This window comes from Chiroxiphia lanceolata, chromosome 10, assembly GCF_009829145.1.
Source record: "Chiroxiphia lanceolata isolate bChiLan1 chromosome 10, bChiLan1.pri, whole genome shotgun sequence".
Taxonomy (NCBI): Eukaryota; Metazoa; Chordata; class Aves; order Passeriformes; family Pipridae; genus Chiroxiphia; species Chiroxiphia lanceolata.
The window spans coordinates 22,745,442-22,765,131 of NC_045646.1; the positions used below are offsets into that span (position 1 = coordinate 22,745,442).

The window sequence follows — 19,690 nt, forward strand, 5'->3', positions numbered from 1 at the left end:
GCGATCCTAAACCGCCACCTGGCGGCATTTCCGACCCGCTCGGCGCAGCCGCCCCGCGCGCCGGGCGCGCAGCGCCCCCTGCCGGACGCGCCGCCGCACTGCCCGCCCGTGCCGCGCCCGCGCCGGGGAGGAAGGGGCGGGGCCGGGGAGAGGCCCCGCCCCCGGCGCGCGCGGCGCGCGGGAAAACGTCTTTCGCGCGAAAACGGCCGCGCGTGCGCTGAGCGGATACGGACACTCGGGGGGGGGGCGACTATCGCGACAGAGGGGGGGTGGTCCCGAGCTTCGTGAGGCCATGGGGACCGAGACACCGGGGGGAGGGGGCTGACTATCGCGACAGAGGGGGGGCGGCCCCTGGCTCCGTGCGGCCACGGGGACAGGGACACCCGAGGGGGTGACTATCGCGACAGAGGTGGCGGGGGGCGGCCCTGAGCTCCGCGAGGCGGCGGGAACAGGGACACCGGTGACAGGGGCGACTGGCGACAGAGTGTGGGCCCAGGGCGGGCCGGAGCGCCCCCAGCCCGGCCGTGCGGAGGACGGGGCGGCCCCGCCGGGCCAGGGGTGCCGGTGCCGCGGCCCGTGGCGGGGCGGGCCCCGTGATCCCAGTGATCCCGGCGGGGAGGGAGCGGGAGCGGGCGCGGGGGGCGCGGCCGGAGGCGGTGGCGCCGGGCGGGGCTGCGGCACCGACACCGGTACCCGTGAGTGTCGGGAGCCCGAGCGGGGCTGGGGGGCGGTGGGACCGAGTGGGCAGCGGCCGCCCCTCGCCCCCGTGCCCGGGGGCTGTGCCGAGCCCGGTGCCCCCAGAGAGCCGCCCTCCCAGCGGCCGCAGTTGCCATCGCGCGGTTGCCGCACGGCTGCGGTGCCCCCGCTGTCCCCCCGCACTCCCGCGGCCGTGCCGAGCTCTGCAGCTGCTTGGCAGAGGATCCAAAGCAGCACGCGAGGTATCTCTAATCTTAACCTGTCCTCTGCTGTCGTGAGCCCCAAGGTACCTTCCCGTGCTTCACCTACTGTACTGTACCTCTTACAGCCTTTCCTAAGCTAACCAAGCCGGTTTCCTATTTTCCCGTGCTAGAGGGGACTGTACGTCAGCGTTGAGGTATTCTCTGTTCTCTCCCCGTGTCTGGAATTGTGATCTGAAGGGATCTGTTTTGGAATGGGAAGTTTTCAGGCAGCAAAATCACTGTCATGCCAGTGTTGCTCTGCAGAGGTAGTAGCTGCAGCAGGCAACAGGCACGAATGGAGAAATTAGAAAATAGTATTTTTTCATGGAAATGGACACCTATGGAGCCCTTATACAGCAAGAGAATAGGTTAGAGAAAGCAAGGAAAATAAAAGGTGTCATATACAATCCCACTGAAACCATGTGTGGTGGCTTTAGAGAGCTCACAAATACAGCTACCCGTTTTTTGGGTAGCAAATATTATCAGGAATATACTGACAGTTCTTGGGGCTGAAGTGTAGGGTTTATATTTGTGTTCTGTGAAGGCTGTGCTGGTTCTTCCCTCAGGCAGCACTGCTGGACATGACTCAATTAATCTGAAAACACAGGATACCAGTTTGTTGGTTTGTGTATAATGTTTGTCCTTGTGCTTCAGTGCTAAAGACTCCTTTCATGTAATTGCTCCTTCATTTTCTTAAATACCTTTTGCTATTCGTTAAATTTTAATAAAGACTCGAGTTTCTTCACATGTATTTTTAATACCATTGATTTGTATCAATCTGGCTAAAAAAGGTAAAGGTACTCAGACACCACACATGAGTGTAGATCCCTTGGCACGTGCAGTTGCCTGAACTATCAAGCACCTGAGAATCTCCAGCAAGGTTCAGGTAATTTAATGGTGCTGAATCAGGAATTTAGGAGATTTCCCTGTCCCTGGTAAGGCATCGAAAGTAAACCCCTCATGTTGAGAAGTCACTGCACGGAAGTGCTTAGTGAAGGTGGCACGAGTTCAGTCAGTCCTGTGGGTTTGCAGGGGCGGGAGGGTCTTTTGTATTGTCTAATATTCAGGGAGAATTGTCAGTCTGTAATTCTCCTGTAGAGATTGCTCCCACCCCTCTGCCAAACTCAGCCTGATCTGCCAGGATTGTGGGATTTTCCACAGAAGAGGCACTGGAGCATCCTCTTTCAGAGCCCAGGGATGGCTGAGCCCTCATTCCCAGCTCCAGATGGGCTGCAATTGCCATGTCTGTGAGTCCTTCCCGATAGCAGTGCAGTCACCTGACTGATTATAACTGAGCTGGCAGAAGATGAGAGTATTTTTCTGTGAGTTTACTGAAAACTGGTGGTTAGAGTCACCACTCAAAGGCTTCCCTCCTTCAGGCACGGCAAGGAGAGCTCAGCCTCCCACCCCCGTCTGTCAGGTGGCAAATAATCACCTATTTCTACCTGGGTAACCAGCATATGCAGTGACTGACCAAGGAGGGGACTATTTGGAGTCCTTTTTTCTTTTAAGAGAAATCATGGTGTGTGTACTATTAATGATTTGTGCCATTTACTGAATCCACAGGAAAAACAAGGTTCACACTTTGGCAGTCAGTGATTTCCATGAGCTGGTGATTGAAACGGGTGCCTCCGGTTGTTGTTTGAATTGGGGATGTTTGTTTTGTTATGTAACTTGAGAGTTTTGCATGTGCTTCATCTTCAGCCTTGTATTAAACTCGATTCGAAACCAAATTACGTTTTTCGTAGAAAATGTAAATAAACCATGTTATGTTTCCAGATATGAAGGGAAAATAAAAACCTCACGTCATCTCCACAAAAGGCACTGGCAGAAAGAGCAGTAGCAGGTTGTCTGCACAGGCTGTGCTGATCCCTGTCTATTTTAAATGTGTGTCAGGGACACGCTCTAAGGATTTGGGATATGCCCTAATCTCAGTCCCTATGGAAAATCTCACTGGTTAAGAAAAGCAAGGTCACCAAGGAGTGCAAATAACATACTGTGGGAGGGTTGACATCACATTTGTCATACGCTCGGTATTTAGTAGGGAGAGTGAAATTTTGGGTTGAGCACTCCTGTTATTTTCTTGTTCTTTGTTAGGTCTCATCTCCTGCCTGTCACACGTGTTTGCCCTCCACCTTGCAGCCCTCCCAGCCCTTGTATTCCCGGTGCTGGAGTCCCAGGAGCAGCGTGTGCAGCACAGCCATTTTGAGCTGCTGCTGCTGCTCCTGAGCCATTGTTTTCCTCCAGAGAGATCCCTGAATAGGTTACACACGTCCACTACCAGATTTGCAACTGTTTTTGTTGAATTTGCAACTATTTGTTGAAAGACAATGTAATTTAATGTCAGGAAGCAAGAAAGTTGCCGTTTATGCTGTGGTAACAAATTAGCTGTTCTGGTTTTTTGTTTTCCTGGACAGTTGCAGCATTTCCCCAGCTGTTTTTGAACCAAGTGACTGAGTTTACCAAGCAAGATCTGCTGTCACTCTAATAATAATGGCTGTTGTCTGCCTTCTGTCTTCTTTTCCTTCCCCTTATTTTGTCCCTGATCCATATGCTGTGCTTCGAATGAGGAAGATCCTAGTTTTGTTTGAGACAGCAAGGCAGAGCTGTGGGTTTGTAACACGGTGAAAACACCAGGTAGGAAAAGCTGTGCTGGGGAAAACCACTGCCTTGCTGGGCTCAGGCACTTCGTTCTGCATTTGCATATGAAAGATTCTGATAACAATCTAGCGGAAGAAAAAGGGCGGGTGAGACAGGCAGGTTTCTGGCAGGTGTTTGTAAGCCTTTGACGGGCAGGTGTCTGTAAATGTTTGACGAGTTGTTCGAGCTCCCGGCCGGCACAGCTCATACCCAGCTCGTTATTTACTTTCCCTGGCACTGCAGCTGCTCGTTCCCAAGCTCCCTGCCCGTGGAGCTGCCCTGGGCACTCTGGAACACTACCCCCCCCCCCCTCGGCGGGTGCTGGGCACGCTCTGGATTTGGGGCAGCAGCAGAACCGTGACCCGCAGCGCTGGGCGAGGCCTCCAGCACAGACCAAGGGTGCTTCTTGTCCTCGGACCCTCTCACTTGTGCAGGTCCGAACCGGTGCTGCCCTTCCTCCAGGGCTGGGGCCGGGGCTGCCCCTCTGCACTGCCGTCCATCCCGATCCCTGCCCTGCCTGCAGGGAGCAGGGCACGGCCGAGCCGGGGGGCAGCAGGGGGGTTGTGAGGAGAAAGGCAGACCGGGCCATTCTCATGTAAACCGTATTTGTGAGGAGACAGGCAGTGCTTGGCTGTCACGGATCAGGGAGGGAGATAACGCCAACCTGGCCGCGGTATTTCAGTATTTGTGTGAGGAGCTGCTGCACACACGGTCACACTGCCTTGGGTCTGTGTTCTGCACACACACGGTCACACTGCCTTGGGTCTGTGTTCTCCTGCACACACAGGGTCACATTGCCTTGGGTCTGTGTTCTGCACACACACGGTCACACTGCCTCGGTCTGTGTTCTGCACACACACGGTCACACTGCCTTGGTCTGTGTTCTGCACACACACGGTCACACTGCCTTGGTCTGTGTTCTCCTGCACACACACGGTCACACTGCCTTGGGTCTGTGTTCTGCACACACACGGTCACACTGCCTTGGGTCTGTGTTCTGCACACACACACGCTCACGCTGCCTTGGGTCTGTGTTCTGCACACACAGGGTCAAGCTGCCTTGGGTCTGTTTTCCCCGACAATCCACTGCCGTGCTGCTCAGCCCTGTTGTCCATGGGCGGTGCTCTGGCACACTCAGGACCCCCCTGCTCTGCTGTTCGGTCCTCCCCGGGGACAAGGACCGTGCACACCCAGCCCCTGCTGCCCCCATAGCGGCCGAGCCGGTGCTGCCCGCGGGGCTGGGCGGGCTCCGGGGATGGATCGCTGGAGGGGGGAGGATGGCTCCTCCCGGGCATTCTCTGCTCCGCAGCGCTGTGAGACACGACAGCAGGCACGGAATGGGGAATCTGCTCTGAATCATCACGCTGTAGGAACCTTATGCTCACCAAACCACCTCTTGTTCCTTGGATCGATTCCATCAATAATTCTGGGAGAGATGGCTGAGGAGTGGTTTTGGCAAGGTGACACCGATTGCTTTCTCCCCATCTAGAGCTTTTTGGGTTGTGTGGCTCCCTTGGGTTTCACATTCTGTGCTGAGGTGATTGTAACCCTTCCTCTGGGACGCCTGAGAGCAGCTGCTGTTTCTGTCTAGACACCCGGGCAAGGATGGATATGACGAAGAGCTGTTTTCCTCCTCTGGCTCGGGATTAAATCTCTCTGCCACAGGTAAGGTCTGCACAGGTTTATTTGCTGGGGTGAATAGAAGGCAGGGAAGGTTCATTCTTCCTGCTGCCACTTCACGTGGAAGAGCTCTGCACAGATGGTGGGGGGTGCTGTGAAAACACATTTCAGTGAGTCTTTCTGCCTGAATTAACCTGCTCCTCCCTGCACAAATAACAGGCACTGCTTGTGTAGCGGGAAATGGACCTTCCCTGGGAGACAGGAGGGTTTAACACTGCCCAAGTATTGTTCAGAGATGTGTTGTTATTCATATGCTAACTGCTGACTTGCTCAGGGATGCTCCCTGCTTCCCTGAGTTGCTCTCTGTCATCTCCTCCAGCCAAATATCTCCTTGTAACACTGGCAAGCAATTAACTATCATTCATAATTACAGGGTAAAAAGCTTTGCAAGGAAACTCTCTCATTAGAATAAGAATATATCAGAGTGCATTATACAAACCACACATAATGAGAACATGTGTCATTTTCAAAAATTAGCGACTAAAATAAAGAGCCATGGGTGACTTTTAAGGAGATCCAAATGCCCCAAATATCAAAGGTATTAAGCAGTAACTCAGTGGAAAACCAGAGCAAAACCAAGAACAGTCTACTAGTACTTGGGCTTTGTTGATAAAAACAGCTCGTAAACACTAACAGCATTTACATATTAATGAGTCTCTCACTGACCATTAAATAACAGGGTATCTCTGTTTGTTTTTAAGACCAGGGCATTTCTCTAAGGAAATGGATACGTCTTCCCAAAAATACCCAGTCAAAAAGCGAGTGAAAATCCATCCCAACACAGTAACAGTGAAATACACTTCTCATTATCCCCAGCCAGGAGAAGAAGGATGTGAGGATGTTAATGAAGATCCTGGAGTATTTAAGGAGGATAATCCTAAGAGAAGACTACTGAGTGATGGGAAAAGGAGAGAAAGGACTTTTTTTGGTACAATAGACACCAAGCCAGCACAACTGCCCAAACCTGGCGAAGTGGGACAGTGCCAGCATTTTCCTGAAGGGAATGCCCTGCAGTCCAGGAGGACGTGGGCAGTCCTGTTCGGCTCTGCCGTGGCTCACGGCTGCGTGGCTCTCATCACCAGATTGGTTTCTGACCGCTCCAAAGTGCCCTCCCTAGAGCTGATCTTCATCCGCTCGGTCCTGCAGGTGCTGTCCCTCGCTGTGGTGTGTTACCACCACGAGCCTCCCTTCGGCCCCAAAGGCTACAGGCTCCGGCTCTTCTTCTACGGGGTGTGCAACGTGGTCTCCATCACCTGTGCCTACACCTCCTTCTCCATAGTGGCCCCCAGCAATGGAACCATCATGTGGAGGGCGACCACCACGGTGTTCAGTGCCATTCTGGCTTTCTTACTCATGGATGAGGGAATGGCTCACATAGACATAGTCACTGCGGTCGGCAGCGTGTTTGGCGTTTGCCTGGTCATGATCCCCAACATTGTTAAGGAGGAAAACTCTTTGCTGAGCACCTGGAAGGAAGCTTTTGGCTACACCATGACCGTCATGGCCGGCCTGACCACTGCCCTCTCCATGATAGTCTACAGGTCCATCAAGGACAACATCAGCATGTGGACAGCCCTGTTCACCTTCAGCTGGACGGGGACGCTGTGGGGAGCGGCCACCATGTTCCTGCTCCAGGAGCCAATCGTGCCCCTGGATGGAGAAACCTGGAGCTACCTCCTGGCCATCTGCCTGTGCTCCACCGCAGCCTTCCTGGGGGTCTACTACGCCCTGAGCAAGTTCCACCCCGCGCTGGTGAGCACCGTGCAGCACCTGGAGGTCGTCATCGCCATGGCCCTGCAGCTCCTCGTGCTGCGCATCGTCCCGGGCGCCTGCGACCTGCTCGGGGCCGCCCTCATTCTGGCCAGTGTCTTCTTCCTGGCGTGTTACAAACTCTCCTGGATGAATCTAAGGCAGCAAGATTATCAGGAGATCGTGGACTCCTCCATTAAATGAACCACAGCTTTGCTGTCTGAGTCTGGCTGTGACCACGTGAACGTAACTTCATTTCAGCTCCCGTGCCCCGGCGTCGTGGCCAGGTCCTCTCTCTGCCATTTCAGTTCTCAGCTGATGTAGCAATGTTGGTGTTCCCAGACTCCCCCATGCCAGGTGAATTTGTTCTGCTGCACATGACGACTGACAGTTTGTCATACACAAAAGGGCACCACACAGGGTGCATGAGCAGAAGCACAGGCTGGCCCACAGAAGGGAAGGCCAAGTCACACATGTTCTTCCTGCCCTTCTCTGGATAAGGCAGTACAGAGGGGTTCACTGGTGACTCATTCTTGTGCACTGTGGAAGTAGGAAAATGAGCAGTAAAACCATTGCAGTGGTCCGAGTCCTCTTTAATGCTTCTTAAGTTTTGCCTGCAATATTCTAAATGAAGTAATGTTAAATTTCTGTGGCTAAAACTTGTGTTTCCTGTGTGTATAGAAGTCAGTAAAGCTTCTTGTGCTTTGTGGTTAAATTTCTGTCTGAACCAATGCAGGAAGCCCAAACCTCCCGTAAGGGAAAGAGAGCCCCAAACGCTGAATCTCCAGTTGTGCCACAGCTGGGAAAGGTCCCCAGGAACTACAAGATCTGTGATGGATCAAAGATCTACCTCTGAAGCAGAGCAAAACCCTTTCTATGGAACCACTTTTTCTAAAAGAGGTTTTGACTATTATGCAAAGGAGGGGAAAAAAAGTGAGAAAATAAAGACTGTGTTTGAGGTCAAGGTGTGAGCAGTGCTGGTAACACGGACCAGCCTGGAAGGCAGCAGCGACTTCAGTCAGGGTGCCTGGGTCCCACCACTGCAGTTAGAAAGCAGATCTACAAAAAGCCCCAGGATTCTGTGGTTGCAAACACTGCTCCTGGCCATGCTAATGTCCAGCTGTAAAGAGAAAGGCCAGCATCCAAGACTCTGTCAGTGGTCTCCATGCCAACCAGGCCCAGCAGGCACCTCCCCACCCCAGCCGATTGTGCCTCTGTTCTGGGACGTGAGCATTTTCCAGGGAAAAATGCATCACTCAGATCATCTCAACCACTCCAGCTTCCCCCATGGAAAACACATTTTACTTGGAAAAAGCCACAGCAGCAGCAATTACTTTTATTCCTATGAATACCCCGGAGAGCAGGTTCCCTGACACCAGCCAGCCCAGGTCTGTGTGACACCCACGTCTTCCCACGTCGCTGACCCCCGGTGTCAGGGGGACAGGGTTCCTCAGGCACTGGCTCAGTGACAGCTGCCCCCACCACTGTTTCCTTGAGGAGCAGGAGGAGCTGGCAGGAGGAGTTGTGCCCACTGCAGGAAGGACAGGAGAAAGGGGAGCAGGTAAAGCAATGTGGTGCTGGGAAAGCCGTGCCCGGCCAAAAAATCCCTCTGGTAGCTCAGGGCAGGGCAGTTCCCAGCCCAGAATCTTGCTGTGCTTCTATCAGCTGATTTCTCTCTGGGGCAGATGGTCTTTCTTCCTCTGACTGCTCAGACAGCAGGAAAGCTTCCTTTACGGAAAGTAAGCAGGGCAAAAGGCTCCAGCTCCCACGGCTGCCGTGCCTGTCCCGCTCCGCAGGGAGCCGAGCTCGTGACTGTGCCTCACTCCTGCCAACACATGCCGTGCCTGCAGCCAGCTGGGTACCTGCTGCCAGCAAGGAGCACTCGGCAGCAACACTCCCCAGGAGCCTCCCCTGGGCAGTGGGGATGAGTCCTGAGCTGCCCCAGAGCAGCAAAGCCCCCTCCTCACACCCTCCCTGCCCCCCCAGGCACCCTGAGCGCAGACTGGCAGAGGCACCCAGGAGCCAAGCAGGGCACAGTCCCCCCCCAGGACCTGGGTGATGGCCGAGAGGGTGCCCAGGGCTACGGAGCGTGGTGCTGCTCCAGCTGTGCCACCGCCTGCAGCAGGTCCTGCACCGCCAGGTCCACGTCTGCCCGCGAGGTGTGCCGGCCCACGCTGAGCCGCAGGGCGTTCTGTGCCACGGCGGGGGGGATCCCACAGCCCAGCAGGATCGGGGAGGGCCTGGGACACAAGGGGTGGGCGGGTTGGACTGAAGGCCAAGGAAACACACACCCCACCAGGAACCTCCCCAGGCTGTGAGAGGGAGCCCATGTGCTCCAGGCAAACCTGTCTCCTGTACAGCACCCTAACTGCTGTCCAAGGGCAGCCGCTCTCACTGTGCCTGTTGCCCTACGGAGGATCTGGCTCTTCCCCTCCCAGGAAGAACCTGTGCCATGTCCCTGTGGGTTGGCAACTCTGCCATAGCTAAAGAGCACTGCTCTAGACCAGGCCAAAAGCAGCTGCTGTTCCCACCTTCCCCAGAGGAGCCATCTGGAGACCCAAATGGGGCTGCAGTGAGTGAGCCAGACACACGTGAACATAAGGCAGGCTCCCTTCTGGCAGCGACAGGAGTTCCAAAGTACTTCCAAGCTCAGCTGGATCACCAAAGCCGGGAGGGACAAAGTCCCTCCAAGCAGCAATCAAGCGTTCCAACTGTGTCTCCTGCAATAATCCCCTTCCCAGCCCTTCAGCCCCTCTGGAAAGCTCTGCACTCTCTCTGCTCCAGGTGACACTGCCCAAGCCCCACACAGGCCCTTTCCCTGCCCCGTTTCCCTCCCTCCTGCCCACTGTTCCCTTGGCAGACCCCGGGCCTGGAGCAGCCAGTGCTTACCGCTCCCCCTTGTCCGAGTGGCAGGCGGCCCCCACGCTGGCCAGCAGCACCTTGCAGTGAGCCAGCACCCTGTGCCCTGCAGGGACACAGCACAGCTCTGCTCTGTGCCAGGGCCACCCTGCCCCATGGCCACCCTGCCCCACAGCCCTGCCCGGTGCCACAGCGGGCACGGGGGCTGTGAGGGGCAGGGGCTTGGCTCCGTGGGCACAGCACAGGGCAGTGCTGGGGGAAGAGCTACCTTGGAGGCCTGGTCCCAGGATGGAGAAGTTAGAGGTGTTGCAGAGTCGCTTGGAGCCCTTAAAGCGACTGTTGAAGTGGATCCTCTCCTTCCCAAAGGAGGCCTGGAGAAATCAGAGGGCTGTGAACTCCTCGAGGTTCACGAGCAGCTCTGCCCTGATGAGGGGGTGGCAGGGCCAGAGGGACATAACCCACCCTGCTCCAGGCCCTGCTCTGCAGGCTGACACCCCAGGAAGGGCCCAGGTGTGCTCACCTCCAGCCTGGCCTCCAGGTAATCACGGACATCCCGCATATGAGCCTCGTAGGCCTCCCAGTTCTTGCTCACCAACTCTGCAGCCTGAGGACATAAAATCCCGACACTCTGATACCTCCCTCCCCCTGTGTGTGGTCCCTGGAATGAGAGTCCAGCCTGGAACAGTCTCTGTGATTGCCAGTGCCCTGTGTCCCCCATGGCCCCTTGGTGCCCTGAGCTGTGTGACTGCCAGGGCAGCAAACCTGCAGCAAGTGCCCTGAAGCACCACATCCCACTGGCACCAGAAAGCTCCATTTCCCTTCCCCGTAGTTCTCCTGCCCTCCTGCACCCTAAGTTTGTAATTTCTAATGATCAGGAAGCACAAGTGGCTGTCCCTGTGCTGGTTCTGCCAGGAAGCACCAGCAGGGAACCACTTAAGCCCCGCCCATCACCAGCTCACCTGGCCCAGGCCAGCGATCATCGGGGTGTTCTCGGTGCTGGAATGGAAGAGGGAAGAGTGAGTTATTTCTCTGGACCAGAAACCCAACCTGTGGCACAGACATTCCCTGGGTGGGACCCCTCAGCACTGGCACCTCCCTGGGAAGGGGGCAGTTCCACTCTGGGGTCCCACCTGTGGTGAAGCCTGAGCCCCAGGGAGTTCCACACATGGATGCGTGTCCCTGCTGCACCGGGCTGCTCGCCCCAGGGCTGGCAGTGACACAGCTGCCAGCTCAGCTCAGATAAGGCAGCCACCTGTGGCTTGGCCACCAGCCCCAGCTCCCGGGCCACCCCCACCACCTTACCCTGGGCGGAAGCTCCTCTCCTGTCCCCCCCCGAAGAGCAGGGGGTGCAGGGGGGCCGTGCTGCCGGGGCCGCGCACGTACAGGGCACCGATGCGGGGGCCATAGAACTGTGGGACAGACAGCACTGTGACCTGGGGACACTGCCAGCCCCTCCCGTGCTCCGGCACACACCCATTGCCCTCCAGGGCTGGGCTGTCCCACGGGCACAGACCACTGCAGGGCTGTTCCCCATCCCTGGTCCCCTCCTGCTCCCTGCTCCAGGCAGGGCCCTGACCCGCAGGGTCTGCAGAGCCCCAGCCAGCAGGAAAGCTTCGGCCACTGACAAGGCACTGAGCTGTGGGGCCACCCAAAGTCCCCTGGCACCCCCACAGAGATGTCTGACAGGGCGAACAGTGGCTGGGCCAGGTGAACAAGGCCACACCCTGTGTCCCCCCATGGAGAGGAGGGGCCATACCCTGTGTCCTCATGGTGAGGAGGGGCCTTACCCTGTGCCCCCACAATGAGGAAGAGCCATACCTTGTGCCCCCCATGGTGAGGAGGAGCCTTATCCTGTGCCCCCACAATGAGGAGGAGCTGTACCTTGTGTCCCCCATGGTGAGGAGGAGCTGTACCCTGGGCCCCCCATGGCGAGGAGGAGCTGTACCTTGTGCCCCACGATGGTGAGATAGTCCACGCCCAGCTCCTGCACGTCCACACGCCCCTTGCCGATCATCTGGGCCGCGTCCGTGTGCAGCAGCACCCGGGGCAGCCCCTGCCCCGCCCTGCGCTGGTTGAGGGCTCTGATGCGCTGGCTCAGCTCCGCCACGGGCTGTGGAGGGTGAGGGGCTGTGTCCAGGGCCCCCCGCTCCCTGCTCAGGCACCTCTTTGCGGGGCTGCCCCACACTCACCATGATGACGCCGGTCTCGTTGTTGGCCAACATGAGGGACACCAGGCAGGTGTTGGGCCGGATGGCAGCGAGGACATCGTCCACCTCGGCCCGCCCGCTCTGCGGGGACACGGGCACAAAGGTGGCTTCTGCAAGCAGAGAACAAGCATGAGGTTTGCCAGGGAGTCCGAGGGCACTCGGGGCTGCCTGCGCCCTGCTAGGCAGGGCAGGAGTGTGGGGCAGCAGGTGCAAAGGTACAAAATACATTCCTGAGGGAATGGGGCACCACTGGTGGAGCCAGAGCCCTTTTGGGGGAAGGGGAACAGCATGGAGCTCGTAGGTCCCACCCTCCTTGACAGAAATGCCCGTGGAGAGAAGTCCTCCATGCAAACCTCACCCTGCCCCTGTGCCACCCACCTGCCAGGCTGTCCTTGCTCAGCTGCTCCAGGGGCAGGCGGATGGAGTCGTGCTCCACACTGGATGTCACGATGTGCGGTGTCCCCGGGCTGTCCTCGGTCTGGCTCTCGAGGAAGTGCCTGCGGGCGGTGTGGATCACCATGTTGTTGGCCTGGGGACAGGAGACAGAGGGAGGTGAAGGCCCAGAGGAAGCAGGTGCCCTTCGTCTCCATTGACCCCATCGCTGTTTGCTGGGGAGGGGATCAGGGCTCAGTGCTCCCACCTCGGTGCCCCCTGAGGTGAACACGATGTCCTCAGGCCGGGCCCCCACCATCTGTGCCAGGCTCTCCCTGGCTCTGCCGATCAGCTCCTTGGCCTTCCTGCCTGCAGGATGACACCTGGCAGCTCCCGTGGCCCCCGAACACGGGTCTGGCCCAGGGACCCCCTTTGCCCCCTGGTCCTTACCTGTGGGGTGGGCGCTGCTAGGGTTGCCCCAAGCCTGGGTCAGGGCATCCTGCACGGCCTGGGCTGCCTCGGGGGCCAGCGGGGTAGTGGCGTTGTGGTCCAGGTACACCCTCCTGGGGGCAGGGGGCAGGTGAGGAGCACTGGGGGAATGGGGGGGGGGCCCACGCACACGACACAGGGCAGGGCAAGGTCTCACCCCTCAGACGGGTCACAACGTGCCTCTGCCAGCTCTGTCCCAGCGCCCATCACTGCCCGCACTGTCTCGTCCTGCTGCCAGACCGCCGAGGCCCTGCCCTGGCCCCGCCCTGGCACCCGGGCAAAAACACGAGGGCAGCACGGGGAAGACCAGGACCCGCCCTGCCTGTACCAACATCCACCAATCAGCTCCCTCCTGCCTGTACCAGCGCCCACCAATCAGCTCCCTCCTGCCTGTACCAGCGCCCACCAATCAGCTCCCTCCTGCTTGTGCCAGCCCCACCAATCAGCTGCCCCGTTACAGCCCCGCTCCCCGCTCGCTCTCACGCGCCGTTCCCGCAGGCCTCGGCGGAAGGGGCGGGGCCAAGCGCGCGCGCTTCCGGCGCGCGGGGGGGCGGTTCCGGTGCGCGGGGGGCGGTTACGGCGGGGGCGGAAGTGGTGGCGCTGCCCCAGTCCAAGATGGCGGCGGCTCGGCCAGGCCCGGCCCCGCGCGCCCCGCACAGGCCCCGCGCGGCCCCGCGCGCGGTGTCGGTGAGCGCGGGGGGGGGCGGGAGCGGGGCCAGGGCCGTGACTGTGACTCAGCACCGGGGCCATGACTCGGCACCGCGGGCCCCGACACCCCGCCCGGGCCGGCGGGACGTGCGCGGGGCTGTGCCCGGGGCGGCCGCGCCGCGTGGGTGCCGGCCGGGCCGGGCCGGGCCGGGGCTGAGCGGGGACTCGGGCGCTGCCGGGCCGGGCCGGGCCCGCTCTCCCCCTGGTGTGCCGGGAGTCCCAACTCGGCGCGGGGCGCGGCACCGCCGGGTGCCGGCTCACGCTCCGTATTAGGCTCGGAGCCGCTCGGGGGAGCGATCGGCCCGCCCGCAGAGCCGGGCAGGGGCCGGGCCGGCGCTCCGGCCGCACGGGGCCCAGAGCCCTGCTCTCACCGGGGGCCTGTGCGGGAACACGGCACCCCTGACACCCTTCTCCTCTCGCTCATCCCCCAGGTCCTGTGGTAGCCCCCGCACCTGAGCAGGGATGGAATCACTGGACACCGAGGTGCGGGCACGCAAGACTCTGGGCACTGTGGAGTACGTGGAGTCGTCGGGCTTCGCGCAGGGGGTGCTGCCCACCAGGAAGGATGTGGTGCAGAACATGCTGTACCTGCTGCAGCCCAAGAGGGCCGGCCAGGCCCAGCGCTCCAAGGAGGACGCGGCACAGCTGCTGGCAGAGCACCTGCAGGAGCACTGGCTGGTCTGCAACCTGCACACCATCGCCACGCAGAACATAAAGAAACTCATCCTCAAAATGTACGAGGAGTTCACCAGGTTGTACCAGACCAGGAAGCAAAGACAGAACCAGAAGTTCTCCGATCGGGCCGACAAATTCAACGAGAGCTCAGAGAAGCTCTTTGATGTGTTCTGCACAGACACACAAATGAGGGATAAACTGGAGGAGTACAGTGGGATAAAAATGACCAGCATCGAGTGGAAGTTTCTGGAAGACCAGAGGAGCGAGAGAAAAATGTACTACGAAGATTTCACAGAGAAGCAGGAGCTGAAGATGATGGAGAGAAGGCAGAAGATCCAGTGTCTGGAGCACTTCAGGAAGCTCGCCAGGGAGGAGAAGGAGGGGAGGAAGGCGAAGGCGAGGGACCGGGGCGAGGAGCAGTCGGACGAGGGCACGAGCGTGGACGAGTCGTACCCCGCGGAGGAGGAGAACGGCGGCGCCCCGGCCTTCTCGCTGCGGGGCCGGCGCAAGCGCCGCTGCACCGCCAGCACCACCGCGCCCCTGGAGGGCGAGCACATACGGATGAGCATCCGCAGGGTCAGGCCTGGCTTCTACGAGACTGTGGAGAAGGTGAAGAACTGCTAGCGCCCGCCGCGGGGTGGGCACGGCTGCTGGAGTGCCAGGGGCAATGCACACCGGAGGCAAGTTTGAAACCCCACCACCCACTGGAAGTGATTGTTGTGGATCCCCAAGCCAGAGCTCAGGAACATCCTGCCTCCAGGGAAGAGGGCTGGGATGATGACAACTGCAGCAAGGACTAAACCATGTGGATTTGGAAGGATGAGCTGTTAGCGGCCGGCGATGCCAAGGCTCAAATGTGGCCGATGATCCAAGGTTACGTAGCGTATAAGCCTCTTATTCCAAGGTCCTGTCTGCATCCGTGGAGTTTGGAAGTCTCTCAGCATTTCTGAGCCAGTGGTGGCCTAACAGTACAAACCAGGACTGGGATTTGCTGCAGGGTAATAGCTTGGACTTGCTGCTCCCAGAGAATCCATGCGCTGAGGAGCCCTGGCCCCCGTTGGCTGCAGCAGGGCCAAAGGGACTCGGCCCTTCCCACAGGAGGCGGTGTTCCTGCAAGGAAGGAAGTGGGTTTGGAGCATGTGTCACCCAGCCCTAGAGAGGCACACTGCGCTTTTGGGAGGGGATTGCTCTCCTGCTCAAGGTGGGGGGAGAGATCAGGAGACAGTGGAGTGCTTTGGCTGTAAAAGCATTGGTGATTCTGAATGTTTTATTCTAGATTCTATTTTAATGACGTTTCCTTGATCAGGATAAACCTTCCTGTAACTGGATGAGTTTTATCATGAAGTCCCTAATATAGCATCTGGGGTGTGAATCCTAAATGAAGTGGTAATGTTTTATCTTCGGGGGGAGGGGGGTAACATAGGGGGAAATACAAATTGCATTATTTAGTTTTAAGATGAGAGTAATTTTATAAACTATTATCCTACCTTTTTAGGATATAGGGAAGAAAAAGCCTTCCCAGGTGTGGGTAGCTGTGGTGTTCTCAGCAGCAGGCACCCGGATCTGGGCTTGCTTTTCCACCCTCAAGGTCATGCAGACCAGCAGTGGGGAGATAGTAGTTTTCCACCCAGAGACTGTTTGAACAAAGCGTGACCCTCTTGCCCACGTACATCCTGAGCAGTGACGTGTCTGTGACTTTTTTAGTTAGAGTTGCTTTACTGGTTTTTAAAGATGAGAGACTTGAACTTCCAGTGAAACCCAGTGCTGGAGATCTCTCTGGTGAGGTTCCCAAACCTTGCCAGACCACACTGAAAATGGAAACCCCCCCAAGTCTCTATTTGTCCACAAAAGATCTCTGGTAGAAAAAGCGCAAACTTGCCTGGTTTTAAAATTTACCTTCCAGTGTGAATGTTGGTTTCCCCACTCCAGTATCTCAGCTTTTCCCCATTTCTTTCCTCTCCGTCCTGCACATCATTTACTGACATTAACTCGTGCTCTTTCATTCTTTGGCTTTTGCTCCCTTTAACAATAAATGCATGTACAAATAATTTTGACAGTTCCTTTCCTTTTGATGAATCAAGTGCTCAGACTGCTTTAAAGTCCCGTGCCAGAGGAGGAAGGGAACACAGAGCAGCTCTGGTGCCGTGGGCAGGGCTGGGCTGGCAGCCCTGGCTGTGCTGCCCCAGCAGGCCCCGTGTCCCGAGCGCTGCGGTTCCTTCCCGGGGCCCTGGCTCCTCAGGCAGGGCCAGGGCCTCGCTCTGTGTCTGAGCAGCTCTCCATGGGAAGATGCTCCAGGACGTGTAGTGCCGTGTATTCACATCACTCTAGAGTTACAGGTTTGATTGCAGCACCCCCAGCCTCCGCTGCCTGACACTTGCAGCCTCCCTCTCTCCTCTGATGTGCTTCACTGACTTCCCCGTGCAAATTATGTCACGTTTAAACTATTTGCCTTCCAGCCCTGAAGTGCTGGACTTGAGCCTCTCACTGGGCCTCTACACCAGCAGCTCTGTTTCAGCAGGGAATATAGCCAAGCTCGGACCTCGCCGAAGTAGAAGTGTTTTAATAACTGCTGTAACCCCCCTCGTATTACAGATATAGCTGACAGTATAAATGCTTGTGTGTAAAGCAAATCCACCGGGGTTGGCTCGGATACGGAACACAGCTGTATAGTGCTTTATGATTTTCAGGGATTCAGGGAATTTAAGGTTGTCAAATCTGACTTCCTGTTTACCACAGGGAATTACATTTCATTCAGAAGCCCCACACTCAGCCTGCTGGTCTCAGTTGAACTGACGTGTCTGACAGAAAGTCGAGCCGAAGGTGTCAGCAATCTGCTGCCTTCCTCATTGCCTGCTTAGTGATTTGCCACCTTCACTGTTTCAAAAAATAAAAAGAAGCAAAAACAAGTCCGACCATCTTCTAGGCTGGGATTCTCTTCACGCCATCCTGTACAGGCTGAGCAGTGTGTATCCATTGAAATCATATTTGGGGCTTTTTTAACTGAGTTTGACTGTGGATAGAGCCAAAGCCTGGCTCTGTTTCTGCTGCAACAGGGGGGAAATTTCTAAATCATGTATTCTGATTACTCTTCTTTGGGACCATGGTGCCTTTTTAATCAGGACAGCAAATCTTGTCCCAGGATTCTGTACTTTTGTACGTTAACAGTTGTTGACTTTCCTTTTTGGTGTGTCCCAAATAAATTAATATAACATACCTCTGGGCTTTTGTTTCTTCTTTCTAAAGGGGGAGGAAAGAGGAAACTGAAGCTAAAATAAATCTTCTCTGCTTCAGCTCTCCCTCATGGGCCCTGCAGGAGCAGCTGTGGTGTGTGCAGGGGGACTGCGTGGGGCAGCAGTAGGGAAGCTGCTGGAAATGGGAATCTAGCCTGGAGCAGCCCAAGGTTAAGGGGGGGAGGGATGAAAGCTCTGCGTGTGTTGGCAGCATCTCATGTGGGCTCTTGGTGCCTCGGGTGTGGGATCGGCATTGGACACAAAGGCCTGGTCCCACACGTGGGTGTCCCACTGCTGCCTGTTCTGTCGTGGCTCAGGGATTTGGTGTGGGAGATGAGTGAAGGGCAGGGGTGTCCAAGAGACACACAGGGCCATGGTTTGTACCACAGACCCTCAGCGAGGAAGGGAAGTGGTAAAAGAGGAAATGCTGGAAAGGGCATGTTTGCTTCAACGGCTTTTGCAGGAGGGAACCAAGTGCATCCCAGCGGTATGGACACTTTTGCTGGACACTGAGTCACTGATTTAACCGGGCATTTGAGGAGAAATATCTTCAGCCTTCGCACCCTGAACCTTTCTGCAAGGGGAGCAGTAGAAAGGAGAGGACACCCTGAAACCCCTGCGCCCCAGCCTGGGGCCCTGGCAGCCAGGCTGGGCACGTGCCAGCCCCAGGGAGATTTTACAGCCCTCTGCAAGCAGAAGCTGCCTTTTCACAGCCCTTGCAAGTTCCTTAGAGCTGCCCAGGCCAGCCCTAAGCGAGGTCGCACAGAAATCCCCGGCCGATCTCCCAGCACGGATGTGCCACTTCACGTGGCACGCAGCAGCCACTGCTCTGCCTCCTGCCCGGCTCAGAAAGGGGAAGGAACCGAAAAAAACAACCCAAAATGCAAATCACGGCACTACTGAGCAGGCTGGATGTGGAAAACAATGCCTGTGACTCAGCACAGAAAGAGTCACAAAGCTGGAATTTAAACAAGTCCAGGCCCAGCACTGTGGGCACACGGCTCAGTGTGTTGGGCTGTGCCTGCTCACGAAGGAGGTGGATGGGTACAGGGAGGGGGAAGCGCCAGAGCCCTGTCCTAGAGCTGCCAGACAGCTTAACACAGGGTGACAGGGACAAATTGTGGCACTCCAGGGAAAAAAGTTTTCCCAGAAAGGGTGGAGCAGACACGTGAAGCTGTGTCATGACTGTGCTTGTGCTCAGCACCTGTGGCTGGGCTCCAGGGGAGCTCCAGGAGGGGAGATGAACCTCCTGCTTCACCTGACACCCACACTTTGTCCCCTGGAGGAGAGACACAAGGCACAGGCAGTGGTGAAGCTGCCCCCACCATGGCAGAGCTGGGCACCAAAATCCCAGTGTGGGGCAGAGGAACCCAGCATAACACCTGCCTGACCCTCATCCCACTGCTCCTGCTGCCTCCATGAAGAGTCCCCCTGAATGCTGGAAGGAGCTGCAGCGAGCATTTCCAGGGCAAACATGTTAATTCATTAACCAGACACGCTCGAGGGTATTTCCTGCTCTCGCGGAGGGTGTTGTCTTGTTATTCTTCCCGAGTTTCTGGACAGCAGATGCTTCCTCCTGGCACGGCTTCGGAGCCAGAACATACTGCTCCCATCTCTTAAGACTACTAATCCAAGTTCCTCCCCATATTGCCTGGCCCTGCCCCACAGAGTCCCCTCTCACACACTCTCTGGTCCCACTGAGGTTGGGCTGTGCTGTACAGCAGGAGCCAGCTGGGGTGGGGACAGCTCTGCGCAGCCACAGCAGCCCTGGCAGAGCCCGCTGGGCAGCAGGGACACACCTCCAGAGGGAGGGAGGCTGGAAATTGATCCTGGGGAAATCCAAACGTTTGGGAATTGGGGTAGGAGCTTTCTCTTTGCTGGCCACCTGGTACAGAGCAGCCAGGCCCTCAGACTTCCCTATGCCAGATGCTTTCAAGGACCCAGTTTCCCTCTGGCTCCAAGTTTTTTACAGCTGCATATGTACAGCGAAATCACTTTATTGTCCAGTTTTGGGAAGGGGGTGAGGACAGAACTGCAGGCAGCACCTGCCCAGGTATTCCCTGGGCTCGCTCATGGCACTGCCATGGCTCTGGCAGCCTGTTTGCTTGAACGGTTCCCCAACAACCTTTTGTGGAGTTTCTTT

At 57.2% G+C, this 19,690-nt stretch overlaps 3 protein-coding genes across 6 annotated transcripts; 2 read left to right on the top strand and 1 right to left on the bottom strand.

Moving 5' to 3' along the window:
- The first annotated feature begins 806 nt into the window (after window positions 1-806).
- Window positions 807-7,722, top strand: SLC35G2 (solute carrier family 35 member G2). 2 transcript variants are annotated; one of them, XM_032698251.1, is made up of 3 exons: window positions 807-938; window positions 5,068-5,243; window positions 5,960-7,722. In XM_032698251.1, exon 3 carries the CDS (start codon window positions 5,982-5,984, stop codon window positions 7,209-7,211), a length of 1,230 nt encoding a protein of 409 aa, XP_032554142.1. In that variant the 5' UTR covers window positions 807-938; window positions 5,068-5,243; window positions 5,960-5,981; the 3' UTR covers window positions 7,212-7,722. The 2 variants fall into 2 exon arrangements, with proteins under 2 accessions (XP_032554142.1, XP_032554141.1); XM_032698250.1 differs by lacking the exon at window positions 807-938 and having other exon boundaries at window positions 4,083-5,243.
- Window positions 7,723-8,184: 462 nt separating this feature from the next.
- On the bottom strand, window positions 8,185-13,450 carry SCLY (selenocysteine lyase). 3 transcript variants are annotated; one of them, XM_032698248.1, is made up of 14 exons: window positions 13,341-13,444; window positions 13,092-13,256; window positions 12,907-13,008; window positions 12,714-12,825; window positions 12,452-12,602; window positions 12,056-12,183; window positions 11,812-11,976; window positions 11,169-11,275; window positions 10,826-10,862; window positions 10,387-10,470; window positions 10,135-10,237; window positions 9,897-9,972; window positions 9,059-9,247; window positions 8,427-8,538 (listed from the first exon to the last, which is right to left on the bottom strand). In XM_032698248.1, the coding sequence occupies exons 2-13, from the start codon at window positions 13,139-13,141 to the stop codon at window positions 9,088-9,090; spliced, it is 1,275 nt and encodes a 424-aa protein (XP_032554139.1). In that variant the 5' UTR covers window positions 13,142-13,256; window positions 13,341-13,444; the 3' UTR covers window positions 8,427-8,538; window positions 9,059-9,087. The 3 variants fall into 3 exon arrangements, with proteins under 3 accessions (XP_032554138.1, XP_032554140.1, XP_032554139.1); XM_032698247.1 differs by lacking the exon at window positions 9,059-9,247 and having other exon boundaries at window positions 8,185-8,538; XM_032698249.1 differs by lacking the exons at window positions 9,059-9,247; window positions 12,714-12,825; window positions 12,907-13,008 and having other exon boundaries at window positions 8,189-8,538; window positions 13,341-13,450.
- Window positions 13,451-13,510: 60 nt separating this feature from the next.
- On the top strand, window positions 13,511-17,530 carry LOC116791767. The gene is made up of 2 exons (XM_032698081.1): window positions 13,511-13,621; window positions 14,074-17,530. Exon 2 carries the CDS (start codon window positions 14,105-14,107, stop codon window positions 14,939-14,941), a length of 837 nt encoding a protein of 278 aa, XP_032553972.1. The 5' UTR covers window positions 13,511-13,621; window positions 14,074-14,104; the 3' UTR covers window positions 14,942-17,530.
- Window positions 17,531-19,690: the final 2,160 nt, after the last annotated feature.